The following is a 14,812-nucleotide window of genomic DNA, read 5'->3' on the forward strand; positions in this document are numbered from 1 at the left end:
CTGATGAACTGGAAAGTTCTCCAAGCTTTAACCACCGGACCTGCATTGTTCTGCACATTACAATACATTCATGTTGGAAACAGTAAACATTGTAACCGTGATGTAACCGTGTGTGACTGTGTGTGTGTGTGTGTGGGGGGGGGTCTCTTACCCTGATCACAACAGGCCCACAGTACTGGGGGCTGAACCTAATCGGAATCAACTGCCAATTGCCAGTGGTCTCCTAAAGCAGAGAGCAGACAAGAGATTTGTTTCATGTTAAAGAGACACAACTTGAATATCTGGGATATTTTTCAAACATAAAAATTGTAAAAAAAAAAAAAAAGAAAAAAAAAGAAAATTGTACCTCAAGGATAGTCTGCACATCTGGCACATCCTCAAGGATGATAGCAGCATTCTGGACATCAAGGAGGACTGGCAGCTGTGGAACATCTGGCACATCATTCAATGGCACATCCAACTGGACCTCATCCAGGACAGTTGTTTCTAAAATGAGGAACATTGGAATATAAAATAAACTATTGTTAGGACATCAAACGTAGCAAAATTGCTAATACTAGCTAGCTAGGTAGCAAAAGTCGATCTCTTAGCAACAGTTACTAAAGTTAATGTTAGCTAGCAAGCTAGCTAGCTACAACATCTCTAGCACAAGCATTTTTGCCAAGTCTGAATGACAGAAATACACAACATTTCGCAAATTATAATGACATTGTTAAATGTAGTAAAAGAAGAGTTGTAAACTCCACATACCCTCTTCGAAGTCGCTGTCGCTGTCCACCTGTCGACGATCACGAACCCTGCAAAACAGAAAAAGACAAGAAAAACAAGCCACAAATGAATTTGAACAACCTGTCCATGCAGTAGGCCGCCGACATCCACGCACTCTCTCCGCCAGTCTTGAAAAGCACCCAGGAATTTTCCAGTCGATTGTTCTCAGGTCTCAAAAATCAAACAAGTTTGTTGTCAGCAGCAAACAGAAGTTGTTGTTTTCACACAGAAAACATTCCATAGAACGTCGGTTAGATGTCTCTTGGCAACACACGTTCGAAAATGATTGTTTACAAAATTGACAACTGTGTTGCCATAGAAATGAGTTTGGAATTCTATGATCCGTTAAAATGTATTGTCATCATTCTAGTGAAGTCGACGTTCTCCTTCGTAGCTCAGTTGATAGAGCATGACGTGTTGCAAACATTGCTAAGAAGATAGATAATGATTTCAGGGATTTTTGTGATGATGAGTTATCTGAAATTGAGATAAAACACTGTTTTAAAAGCCTTAAAGACAATACGTCACCTGTACATGATGGGTTAATAAGCAAGTTTTATAAAGCATTCAATGATAAATTGATTCCTTTCATTCTTGCTATGTTTCACGAATCAATAGGAAATGGGGAGTTACCGGCTTCCTTAAACAAGGTGTAATTACTTTGATTCCCAAACCTAATAAGGATACTCTTTATCAACTGGAGACCCATTAGCCTGTTGAATAATGAAGGGAAATTGTCACGTTAGATATTTTCGCATCAGCTCTTTTTTAGAGCAAATCTGATTAGTCAAATGAGCAATTACTCAAAAAAATGACTGAATTGGGCTGCCTGTCTCAACGAAGCCATAGAAACCTGGACATGCTCCAACTGAAATGTTCCCTCCTGTCAGTACTGATATTGAACGGCATTAAATAAAAAAAATTGTTCTCTCCTTCCCATGTAGGTTTGTTGAACATGAGTGGAAATGAAACTCCAGCACACTGGTAGCACTAAAGATGTGTGAGTATAACTTTCCAGGTGAGTTGAACCTGCCTGTGGGTGCAGTGGGGATATTCCTGGGAGGTCTACTGATGAAGAGGTATAAGCTTGGCATTGTGTCTGGATCCCAGATGTCTTTCGTCATCTCCTTCATGGCCTACCTCCTCCTCCCTCTGCAGTCTGGCACTAAGTGTGACAACGTTCAGGTGGCTGGTCTGACCCTGTCCTATAACGGGTAAATATGACATCTGATTGGTTGGTTGGTGGGTTGATAAAAACTAAAGTTTTGATCAGTGGAATATGAGGAAGAGTTAGACCAAAACACATGTGGGCTTGTGCCGGGGCTCCTTCTTGTGGGAATATACAGTATGGTTGATAGGAGGAACTATCCAACACCCAGGGTGAGAGAACGAGTGACCTCAGCCAGAAAGAGGAGGTGGAAGAGGTGTTAGATAGAGGAGCAGGTTACCCCAGAGGCCATTCCTCCTGTTCATGTGAGCAAGAAAGAGCAGAATGCTTCTGATCAGCCAAATGGCAGGTAGAGGGAGAGGTCATAGTGATTCACACCCACAGAGAGAAAGACAACCCACACAACCTCTTGGTTGAGATGAACCGCACAGAGGTAGAGGCAGAGGGCCTTCAGGGCTAGCCAGTCAGCCTGCCTGCTCTGATCCTCAAGTCAATTGTATTTAAATTCATGTGCATTAAAGATTTTTATTCAAGAATTGAAAAGTCCCATTTATTTAATGATCATTTTTCACTGTCTTCAACCCTCAAGAACCAGGGTGAGTCTGGGTCACCCTTTTCCTGGGCAAACACAACTTGCATATCGTCAGAGACTAGGCCGAAACGTTAATCTTTTAACCTTGCCTGAATAAAACAATGCAGTTTTTTAATAGTGAGCAAGAGTTGGGCTTTTTCCTTTTCTATGATGATTCAAATTTTTGGTTGCACCTCAACTCAACGTTGGTTGAGCGCCCTCTGTTTTTTTGTTGTCAAATAATACATTTGTTTTTAAATGTACAAGTAAATTATTAAAAGCATTAAAATTGGGATGTTTCCCACTTATTTACACAACCTACTCCACACTTGCAAAGTGAAAGTTTCTAGAAATGTTCTGAAATTAAGTAGTAAACAGAAGAAAAGCAGAATTGAGTCCAATTATAATTGAATGGTCTATGGTTCAATCCCATTTCTGAAGGTCTGATGAATAATTAATATTGTTCCTCCTCTTCCTTGTGGCAGGCGCAGCAGCACACTGCCCTCCAAAGCCTGCAAAATAATCGCCGGACTGCCCCTTTCCTAGCTCTGCATGGAACATCCAGTGTCACGTCCTTGGTGACGTGTGGGGTGACATCCGAGATGACCACAGCAACATCCCCTGGAAATGGATAAAAAGAGGAACAGAATGTAAACAAATGCAAACCGTAGCTTCTTAACACTGGCCAGTTGAAAGGTTCTACTAAGATGTCATGACAAACGGTACCTGTCAGAGTGCTCTCTAAGTGTTACTCACCTGCTTGGATGTCAGCTGGCAGAGTGGCGGAGACGGCCATCGTGAGAGTCCTTTCTTCAGGTGTGACGTCCACAACCTCCAAGAGGGAAGAGATGGGCTCTGCCTCTGTATTAGGGGTGATGTCCACCACATTCAGGTGGGAAGAAGCCGGATCTGCCTCTGTGTTAGAGGTGATGTCCACAACCTCCAGGTGGGAAGAAGCCAGGTCTGCCTCTGTGTTAGAGTTGATGTCCACAACATTCAGGTGGGAAGAAGCCAGGTCTGCCTCTGTGTTAGGGGTGATGTCCACAACATTCAGGTGGGAAGAAGCCAGGTCTGCCTCTGTGTTAGGGGTGATGTCCACAACATTCAGGTGGGAAGAAGCCAGATCTGCCTCTGTGTTAGGGGTGATGTCTACGACCTCTAGGTGGGAAGTGTTATGGGCGACAACAACAATCCTAATGAGCTCTACTACTACAAGGCACCAAGATGTCATCGGAACAGGCATCTGTCAGAGCGCTCTCTGTCATTGCTACTCATCTGCTTGGATGTCAGCTGGTAGTGTGGTGGAAACGGCCACCGCGAGGACAGGGGGGACTGGTAGGGTGGCTGCAGAAGCAGCTCTGCACCTCGTCCGCCACAAAGGCACAAACAGAGCTCATATAAAAAGGGCTCTGCAGGTCATCCATGGAGAAGGACTGACTGATTCTCCAGAGGATCGACCGCACAGAGTCAAAAGCAGCAGCCCGGGAGAAAGGTATGTGAGGGGAAGGGTCCTTTAACATGCAGGAGAGCTTCTCCACTACGGCCGCCACCATGCCCACGGCCATCCCGCTTATTAGGATTGGGTGCTCTGAATGGCCTTCCTCTGGCTGAAGCCACAGGGCCAGGAGGAGCCTGGGCACCACCTCCACCACCACCTGAGATGGGCTGAGCAGGTTGCTACGGGGCTCATTGAACTGCTTGCCCAGAATTCTTCTCACAGCTCTTTCCATGATGCTGTGGACCTTAGGATCGCTGAAATCAACAAAAAGGAGAAGACAAAGCTAAACAATGTGCAATGTGCTCACATAGAACACTGTCTTAGTCTGTTTCTGCATAGTTACAGATGTGTAGATAAATGGATCAAGTCATATGCAGGGCAGTACATGGAACTCACATGTCAGCTGGCGAGGTGGGGTGCATGGAGCGGCGGAGCTTGCAGAAAGCCTCATGCTCTATGTCCATCATTTTTAGGCAAGTGTTTACTTCCCAGGCCTGCAGTATGAAACAGGAAGTCCCATTAGTGTAATTTCACAACAGATCTATTCTGCTGTGCTAACTCGTTATTGAAAGGCCAGTAAAGAGCTCACTACCTTGTAGTATGTCTCTAACTCTCATTCTCTTACCAGCCGAGCGAGGTTGTTTCCTTCCTCCAGGGTTTCCTTCCACCCCCTTCAAATAAAACACAGAGCAATTCACCTTTCCTGGCTTCTGATTTTTCTGTTGTTTATTTTACCCACACCTCCTGGAGTGCTGCTGGTGGCAGGGAATGGCAGTGAAGGTGAGTGCTGACGTGGTACTCACCTCTCCCTCAGGGATGTTTTGCCCTGAGACTCCAGCCAGCTGCTCATGTGCTCTGTGGTGACATGGGGCGGGACCTGGCCTTGACTCTGGAGCAGCAGATAGTGGACCATGAGCTTATTCTGCAAGATGAGGTAAGGTGTGAGACCGTGCCACGAAATACCATATCATGTGCTTTAAGAAGGGCCACTCGCAACATTTCACAACTGCTCATGCCTCACAATTTGCAAGTGATATTAAGAACTCTTATGACCACCTTCTCTAAACTGTCTTGAAATACAACTCTCTTTCTGTTGTTTATGTTTTTGTGGGATGAATCTTACCTGTTTATTGTAATATGTTTCCTCCCAGGAGGCCTGCAGAGTCTGAAAATAAAGGCTGCTTCTACAGAATTCCTTTGAAGATAATGAAAATAATGATGCTTTGTTATGCACATTATGCAGAGGCATTTACAGTATGCTAAAATTAATTTCTCTTAAGATTACCTTTGTGGGCCCATAAGTGAACTCCGGAATGCACCAAACTCTATCCATGGTAAGATGGGGAAGAAATGCAGCGCTATAGATATACGGGATGCTCTAGAGATAACAGGAATGGCTTAAAGTCGCGAATGATCAATGACTGTGGAGTCGTCCAATATGCTGCACTTAGAATTGAGTTGTAGGTGATGTTTGGCGCAAAAATAGAATGTTTACATTCTATTGCCATGGAGAAATGGAATGTGTAGAACCTGTATAAATGGGTAAGCTTCTATGTCTTTATTTCGTGAAAGATTAAACTCTTTATTATGTCATAATGTGTATATGAGGACGTAGGAGCCCATTCATGACGCGATTATCCAGGTGCATGTTGCTTAGACCAACTAGCCCAACCTTGGTTTACAAGTTAAATACATTGTTTATATATGCCTATACAAATCTATTGACCACAACCATTTAAAGCAATGATTGTCAATTGAAAATGTGGTTGTGTTAACCTGTTGTGCGCCTTGGGTGTCCTCTTAAGCACATTATTCCAATATTTCCGAGCTCTGAATTGATACAAGGAACACTTTTATAAAAGATATTCTGTTAAAAAAAGAGTATGAATGACAATAAATGTATGACTTGGATTGTATGCTCAATAGTGGAGTAAACAATATCTCTCAGCGTGGGAACTTTTGGTGTTAGGAAAGTATCCGTTATAATTCTTCATGACACGTATCACTTCGTTGTCTTGTTGGTAATAGTAAAAATGCAAGACAGTCCGCATTGTAATAGTTTAACAGGTGTCTTTCATTTTGTTTCTCACATTAAACAGACATTTGAGAACAGAATTGCTTACAGTTGTACGTATGATGCACAGACACACTAAAGCTGTACCGTGCAGTTTGATAAGTCAGTTTCAATTATTTGCAGATGTATCCCCCTATTATTTACAAATCGAAAGATGTAACATTTGAAATGAATGTGGCAGAACAGTTTAGCATAGAGTTCCTGTGGGAGTCTTCTTCAGTCTTTTTGCCTCCTAGGCCTCGTTTCCCATTACATGGGATTTCTCCAGTGCCAAATTCACATGAGATGGCCACTGTCTACTGTTATGTGGTGCTGAATGACATAAATCGCTTTGCCAATACCGCTGCTGTCCATGGTCCTGAAATATACAATCTTGGCTATTTGCGACCGTCCAAACTTGACCCCCCACACATACACACACATTAATACTTATCTGTCACACACTTTTGAACATTGCACAACCTGCAACAAGACACTGAAAGAGCATTTTATTCCAAGTGTGGTTGTGTTTGAATAAAGACCTGAAGAATGAAATCAATGTGTGGATTTTGTTTGGAAAATGTATATGTGCTTTGCAGAAGCCATTTTCTTTGCATTCCCTGTAGCGTGTATTTTACTGGAGTATGGTCAGATTGCTTTGTTTAAACCAGAATAAAGATTTACTCTGAGAAACTATTCTGATTATAGCCATCCTTGTCCTTGATGACAGCTTTGCACACTTTTGGCATTCTCTCCAACCTTTTCATGAGGAAGTCACCTGGAATGCATTTACATTTACAGGTGTACCTTCTTAAAAGTTAATTTGTGGAATTTCTTTCCTTCTTAATGTGTTTGAGCCTATCAGTTGTGTTGTGACAAGGTAGGGATGGTTTACAGAAGATAGCACTATTTGGCAAAAGACCAAGTCCATATTATGCCAAGAACAGCTCAAATAAGCAAAGAGAAACAAGTCCATTGTTACTTAAGACAAGAATGTCAGTCAAAACGGAAATATTCAAGAACTTTGAAAGTTTATTCTAGTGCAGTCGCAAACCATGCACTGTTAAGAGGAGACTGCGTGAATCAGGCCTTTATGGTTGAATTGCTCCATTGAAACCACTACTAAAGCACGGACACCAATAATAAGAAGAGACTTGCTTGGGCCAAGAAACACGAGCAATGGACCGTTAGACTGGTGGAAATCTGTCCTTTGTTCTGATAAGTCCAAATTTGAGACTTTTGGCTTTCAATGTGTGTGTGTGTGTGTGTGTGTGTGTGTGTGTGTGTGTGTGTGTGTGTGTGTGTGTGTGTGTGTGTGTGTGTGTGTATAGAATCCAGGGTGTTTAGTTGGGTCTACTCTTCATTATAAAACTATTTGTTGAAGCTGCTTTCAATTCATGGTGGCTCTGAATTAGTCTTGATGGAGACAGAGCTTGTTTTGCCAAGGGAAGTGAAAAGGATTGAGGGAAAGTAAAATGGAAAATACATGGAAAGAAACGTGGAAGAACCTCCAAGAACATAGCATTTTCAAGATCATGTAACATCAAACATAACATCAAAATGCATCTTATATTCCTGCCCTGACAGAAAAACTACATGATTTCACATGTTGAAAATCACAAGATTTCAACTTACATTTTATGTGAAATCATGTGAAAACATGTTTTGGAACACATCGTTATCACATTTTCACATGTAGTTAAATGTAATCATATTGTCACGTCCTGACCTTGGAGATCCTTTTTATGTCTCTATTTTGGTTTGGTCAGGGGTTGAGTTGGGGTGGGCATTTCTATGTGTTGTGTTTCTTTGATTTTCTATCTCTATGTTTTGGCCGGGTATGGATCTCAATCAGGGACCGCTGTCTATCGTTGTCTCTGATTGGGAACCATACTTCGGTGCCTTTTTTGAAATTGACTTTCTTTATGGCACTTTTGCCTTTGAGCTTCACGGTTTGTTTTTGTATTGTGTATTGTTTCATCGGTGTCATTTTGATCATTAAAAGTTAATGCACGCTCACCACACTTCCCATGTTCACGCTCAAACAGCCGTGACACACATATTGTTTTACATGTTATCACATTATCTTCACATAAGATTATATGAAAACATGTTTTTGGAACACTTCCCTTGTTCACATGTAAAATTCATGTGGTTTTTGCGTATCTGACTGGATAGGATGGGTGATTCAGCAGAGGACAGAGTGAAGCTGACCAGCCAACAGGAGCTGTGTGTCCCTGACAAGCAGGCCACCAAACACCCTGCAGTTCCACACTCAAGGTTCTTAATAATGCTTTAAAATGCACATGTATGATTGTGCATGTGTAATGGGTTGAAAACAAAGTCACTAAAAACAGACACCCATTTATTATTTATACCCACCCATTTGTTTATATATTTGTCTTAAAGGATCTAAATGTTTTTTTTCTACATACTTTAGCGTTAGCAGTCCATCAGGCCAATAGATGGCGCTGTTGCACTGTTGTAAGCAGGAGAAACAGCAAGTTCTGGCCAAGTGCTCACCATTCTGCAGAATAAGGACCAGAACTTTACAGAGGTAAACTGTGTCTGTTCTTTTACTATTACAGGTACGTAACAGCACTTCAAAATGTTCAACTAGATACACAATATGTAATAACATGCTATTTAACAACTTTGTCCAGATAATATCACGTTAGGAAAGGTTTTGTTTTGGCTTTGTGTCGAATTGAGTGAGAGAAGAAGGTGATTTACATTGAGTGTGAGTATATGTTAGCTTGATGCTAGCTGAGGTAAAAAAACAACAACATTACAGAGTCACAGAGACTATGTTTACTGAGTAGCTTATTTGTACTGGATTTAGTCTAGGAGATGTTTTATCAAGATTCCATTCGTTAGGGATTTCTGAGTTGGTTTTAGATGTTATTGGTTGTTTTGTGTAAAATTGTGCTCACTAGCTGGTAAAGTGGCCGAGCACGCTCAGTCTGGTGGACTTTTAGTGCATATAGTGAGAGAGAGAGGATTTTCTGGAGGTGCCACTATCTTAAAGCTGAATGTAATGTTGTCACTTTTCTATAGAGGTAGCGGTATATAGAGAAACATTCAGTTATTTATGGTTTCATATATAGGTGTTTCTATTGTATGAATATGAAATACATTGTGGTTTTCATGGGAAACCATACACTAAGACAGGGTTATTTGTGGAACATTTTTGAATTCTGCTTTAGGTAAAGTGAATTTATGTTGTGTAATTGTGTGCAAGTGTGCACTTGTTTGATGTGAATATTTTCAAAGTACTAACAATAAAAAAGACAATTGAACAAGAGAAAAAAAACATTCTTCAGAATAAAGAAAGTGGCAGAACTTTGCAGACTAAACTTGTGTCCGTTCTTTTTACTATTGCAGGCCACCTCAGCTACACATGTACTCTGTCTGCACACGCATCCACGCATGCACATACACACGGACAAACACACACTAATGTTCTCTCTCTTGTGTTTGTCAGCAGTTCATCGAGGCCCTGTCGTTCGCCTCCTTCACCAAAGCTCTGTCAGGGACCTACATGAACAGTGCCATCACTCAGAGAAACACTTTGACCTGTCCAGCTCTCTCATCGGACTCATAGACGGCAGCTTTGAGATGGGTATCAACAATAACATTGAGTTTCTTGAGAATTCATGAGGTAAAAACCAGATACAGACTACAGTATGATCCATTTTTTTTGTGGCTCAGAGTCTGCTCTCAATACTGTTCAGTTTTATAGTTGTTCCTATTAATTGATTGACTGGCTTTTGTCCATGACTCTACTGTCAAACCCCTAACATTGTTTTATTTGATGCTGTGTTGTTGCAGGCTAGTATCCAAACTGACATGCCATTTTTAGTTGAAAAAAACTGTGTTTATAATTTGTGATTCCTGACAACTGTAGTGTTGTGGTTTCTTGCAGGTAACCTGCTGTTCCTGGCTGTGGTCAGCCATTTTGGGGCGAAGCTGCACCGGCCCAGGCTCATTGCTATGGGCTGTTTCCTCATGGCTGTAGGATCCTTCCTCACAGGCCTGCCACACTTCTTCATGGGATGGTAAAACAACTGAAATACTGGTTTAACTTGTACTTGTAGAGATACTCCAATGTGGAGGATAGTTTCACTTTAGAAATAAAGAAATGCATCCAGTTGTTGATTAATCTCAGTTAACTTCGAACTAAAGTATTGCGTAATTGGTCAGCTGCTTGATTATGTTTTGGGGCCATACATGTTAAGAGAAGGGATTAACTTGTTATGGCTGCAATCCCGTTAACGGGATAAGTGTCATCAACAACCGCTGAATAGCATAGCGCCACATTCAATAAATATTACTAAAAATATTTATATTCATGAAATCACAAGTGCAATATAGGATAACACAGCTTAGCCTTTTGTTAATCCACCTGTCAGATTTTGAAATTATGTGTCATGATTGTCGTATGGAGAAGACCAAAGCGCAGCGTGGTTAGAATACATTCTTCTTTATTAAATGAAGAACACGAAGAACACTTAAACAAAAACAACAAAATAAATAAGACGAACGTGGCCGCTATATAAACAATGTGCTAACGTGCAAAATAACATAGACAATAACCCACAAAATACCCAAAGCAGATGGCTGCCTAAATATGGTTCGCAATCAGAGACAACGATAAACACCTGCCTCTAATTGAGAACCAATCTAGGCAACCATAGACCAACATAAACACCTAGACAGTAAAAACACCCTAGAATAAGACCACACACATATCACCCATGTCACACCCTGACCTAATCAAAATAATAAAGAAAACAAAGAATAGTAAGGTCAGGGTGTGACATTATGCTTTACAGCGAAAGAAATCCAAGTGTTTGTGTAAGTTTATCGATCGCTCGACAAAACATTAAGTACACTTAGCATCAAGTAGCTCGGTTATTTTTATATCCAAATACCTCCGTTTGTTTGTCGCGTTATGTTCAGAAATCCACAGGAAAGAGGGGTCACGACAACGCAGACAAATTCCAAATAGTTTCCATATCCACAGAAACATGTCAAACGTTTTTTTATAATCAATCCTCAGGTTGTTTTTAAAATATATAATCGATAAAATATCAACCGCAAATGTCTTTCACAGTAGGAGAGGGGAAAAGCAATAGCTGTCCAAACTCTGTTGCACGAGCAAAACTCATGTGACCACTTGCCCCAATGTTATCTTTCTGGCTCATTTTTCAAAATAAAAGCCTGAAACTATGTCTGAAGACTGTTGACACCTTGAGGAAGCGATAGGAAAGGAATCTGGTTGATATCCCTTTAAATGGAGCAAAGGGGGCTATGGAACATGGAGTTTTCAAAATAGAAGCCACTTCCTGTTTTGATTTTCCTCAGGGTTGCGCCTGTAATATCAGTTCTGTTATACTCACAGACAATTCAACCCACTCTTCCACCAAGGCACCTGCAAGTACTCAGACAACAGGTCCCAGATGTGCTCAATGGGATTGAGATCCGGGCTCTTCACTGACCATGGCAGAACACTGATATTCCTGTCTTGCAGGAAATCATGCACAGAACGAGTAGTATGGCAGGTGTCATTGTCATGCTGGAGGGTCATGTCAGGATGAGCCTGCAGTTAGGGTACCACATGAGGGAGGAGGATGTCTTCCCTGTAATACACAGCGTTGAGACTGCCTGCAATGACAACAAGCTTAGTCCGATGATGCTGTGACACACTGCGCCAGACCATGACGGACGCTCCACCTCCAAATCGATCCCACTCCAGAGTACAGGCCTCGGTGTAACATTCCTTCAACGATAAACGTTGAACGTGAGACAAAACTGCGACTCGTCAGTGAAGAGCACTTTTTCTCAGTCCTGTCTGGTCCAGCGACGGTGGGTTTGTGCCCATAGGTGACGCTGTTGCCGGTGATGTCTAATGAGGACCTGCCTTACAACAGGCCTACAAGCCCTCAGTTCAGCCTCTCAGCTTATTGCGGAAAGTCTGAGCACTGATGGAGGGATTGTGTGTGGGAAACAGTGTTTAAACCCTTTACAATGAAGATCTGTGAAGTTACTTGGATTTTTACAAATTATCTTTGAGAGACGGGTCCTAAAAAAGGGACGTTTATTTTTTTGCTGAGTTTATATATATATATATATATAGTATTTACAAATTCACCATTATGATTTCATATGGGAATCAAAAAGCTTTCTTTAATGTTCACCATGTGCTGATGTGCTCAGCACTGTCAACAGACCCCATTATGACATCACAATGTAACGGAAGCCTTGCCATGATATCATTGCTGGTTCCATCTGACAAGCAGCATTTCATTTCCACTCATTTCATGATAGATGTCTCACAGGTTAAGTTCTTATTTTGAGAGTGTTAATATTTATCATCAATGGCTTATCGAGAGGGAAAATCAAGTGAGTTTGATAAACTCCAGAAGGAGAACTCACAGATGAACAGCGTCATCGAAAACTTGAGGAAGCAAAACATGGCTTTAAACCAACAGGATGACCAGGACAAGTTTTCAAGTTTTGTAAGGCTCATCAGTTTTTCAAACGTTTTTCCAAAAATATCACAGTTTATTTTGTGGTTTCATAGACATACAGTAGGCCTACATCCATAAAATATTTAGCTTAAAAGTTTTTTATGACACACTGTAGAAACTATTTTGCCTACTTCACTTCTGCTATTAATTTCATACTGTACCATTGTGATCCAGGGCTATCAGGAGAGCTACCCAATCCCAGAGGGCCATCGTGGCTTCATCAGTGATGCCAGACTTCTGCAGATGCAGAGAGCTGAGAGAGAGGCCATGGAAGCAAAGCAAAGAAAGATAAGTGCTATCCATGAGAATCATGTCCGGACTGCTCTCATCGGGGTTGGCAGCACCTTCGCGCACCACTTCGTCCCCTCTATTCAGTGTATTCCTCGGCCGAAAGCTCCACCAAGGCCTTTGCCACTAAGGCTTGAACACATAGCTCTGGCCCCACTGAAGAACGTGGTGGGGGTGGACGGAGCCCAAGTTCGACCCAGATCTCACTCTCTGGAGTCCATCCAGGTAAATCAGTAATTCAGCAGCAGTAGCGTGTGGCCTGTTCCCGTCCCTCCCACTGGAGCTCCCTCCATGAGGGGCAAGAAGAAGAAGGGCAGGCGGGGAGTCAAAGCCCTGAAAGTCCAGTCGGACCAGCGCTGTGCTGACAACAACGGACCCATTGACCTGATGGAGGAGGTGAGGGACATCGAGGCTCACCTGAAGGAGGAGGCCTGGAAGGTAGGATGGAATTCAAATTTATTGTAAATGTGAAAATTTGCAGTTCAGAATTAAACTTCGACTGATAAATTGCCAAAACAGAAAGTGATTCCATGTCTTAAAATCAAATCAAACTTTATTTGTCACGTGCCGAACACAACAAGTGTAGACCTTACCGTGAAACCAACAGTGCAGTTCAAGAAGAGTTAAATAAAATATTTACCAAATAAACTAAAGTAAAAAATAATAATAATTAAAGTAACACAATGACATAACAATAACGAGGCTAAATACAGGGGGTATATTTACCGAGTCAGTGTACAGGTTAGAAAGGATACTCTCTTTTTGACAGCTGTCAGGATTTGGCCAGGGTTGTTCCGGGTTTTGGTCACTAGATGCCCCCATTGTGCTTTTTGACCTTATGTTTTTTCCCTTGTTCCCCATTATTATTTGCACCTGTGCCTCGTTTTCCCTGATTGTATTTAAACCCTTAGTTTCCCTCAGTTCTGTGCTCTGTGTTTGTATGTTAGCACCCAGCCCTAGTGTTCTGTGTATTCTTGTCGATTCCGGTGGATGCTCTTGTGGAATTCTGTTTTTGTTTTTGAGTATCTCTTGAGGCTTTTTTGTGCTATTCCTACCACCTTTTGGATTTTCCATTTTTGTATTGAAGGACTTCTCCTTTGTTACTTTATTAAATACACCGTCTTAAGTACTGTTGTGTCTGCCTCATCTTCTGGGTTCTGCTGACTATTCGTGGCTCAGTTGGTTAAGTGACTGTTTCTCACTCCGGAGACCCAGGTTCGTAACCGGGTCCTGACAACAGCATGATCCTAGAATACAGGATCTCTAGGAGTGTCAGTTTATGTATATACTAGTTCTATATATATTTCTATGATGGGAGCATTCTTTTCTGGTCTACACCAAAGGTGGTACATGAGGTGAAGGTCATGGGCAGGAGAAGTTTGAGCTCGGACATGTCCATGGGGGAAATAGCCACCAGCTCTCTGGGAAGCCTGAGCTCAGTGGATATGAACACCCCTGCGGAGCTCCGTGACTACTTGGATGTTGGGACCCCGGTCAAGTTGCGTGACAGCCCACCCAGGCGGGCTCCCCCTCATACCAAGCTCAGGAGCATACAGCCTCGGCCTATAAGGTTCCTTAGCCTGCCAACGGCTGCCACCGGCTCAGGTCAGTCCCTCTCATGTACTCACACTTCTGTAAATAAGACAGGGAGATGAAGCTAGGTAGATTGATAGAAAGACAGTAGGAAGGGAAGGGACACAAATGGCTTTAGCCCAGGGCTAAGACATTTTTCCACACTTGCTTTGCCTGTTTCACAGTTAGATAACCTTTACTCAAGGCTAATTGGACCCTGCTTCTGAGCAGGGTGAGCACCAAAAATATATGTGCTAAATTTAAAATGATATCATAATGAACTAGTGTTAAAAGCTACAAACAGATATGGAAATGAGTAAATACATAAATAAATACATACAGTTCATAGAGAGATAGATGT

General features: G+C 41.9%; 1 protein-coding gene across 1 annotated transcript; it reads left to right on the plus strand.

Annotated features, from left to right (window-relative positions):
- Positions 1-4,870: 4,870 nt before the first annotated feature.
- LOC135515135 (solute carrier organic anion transporter family member 1A5-like) lies at positions 4,871-14,336 on the plus strand. Its single transcript, XM_064938947.1, has 6 exons — positions 4,871-4,939; positions 8,592-8,646; positions 9,543-9,680; positions 9,984-10,116; positions 12,766-13,317; positions 14,223-14,336. The coding sequence occupies exons 1-5, from the start codon at positions 4,871-4,873 to the stop codon at positions 12,881-12,883; spliced, it is 513 nt and encodes a 170-aa protein (XP_064795019.1). The 3' UTR covers positions 12,884-13,317; positions 14,223-14,336.
- The last annotated feature ends 476 nt before the right edge of the window (positions 14,337-14,812 follow it).

The sequence above is a fragment of the Oncorhynchus masou genome, chromosome 26 (assembly GCF_036934945.1).
Source record: "Oncorhynchus masou masou isolate Uvic2021 chromosome 26, UVic_Omas_1.1, whole genome shotgun sequence".
Classification (NCBI taxonomy): Eukaryota; Metazoa; Chordata; class Actinopteri; order Salmoniformes; family Salmonidae; genus Oncorhynchus; species Oncorhynchus masou.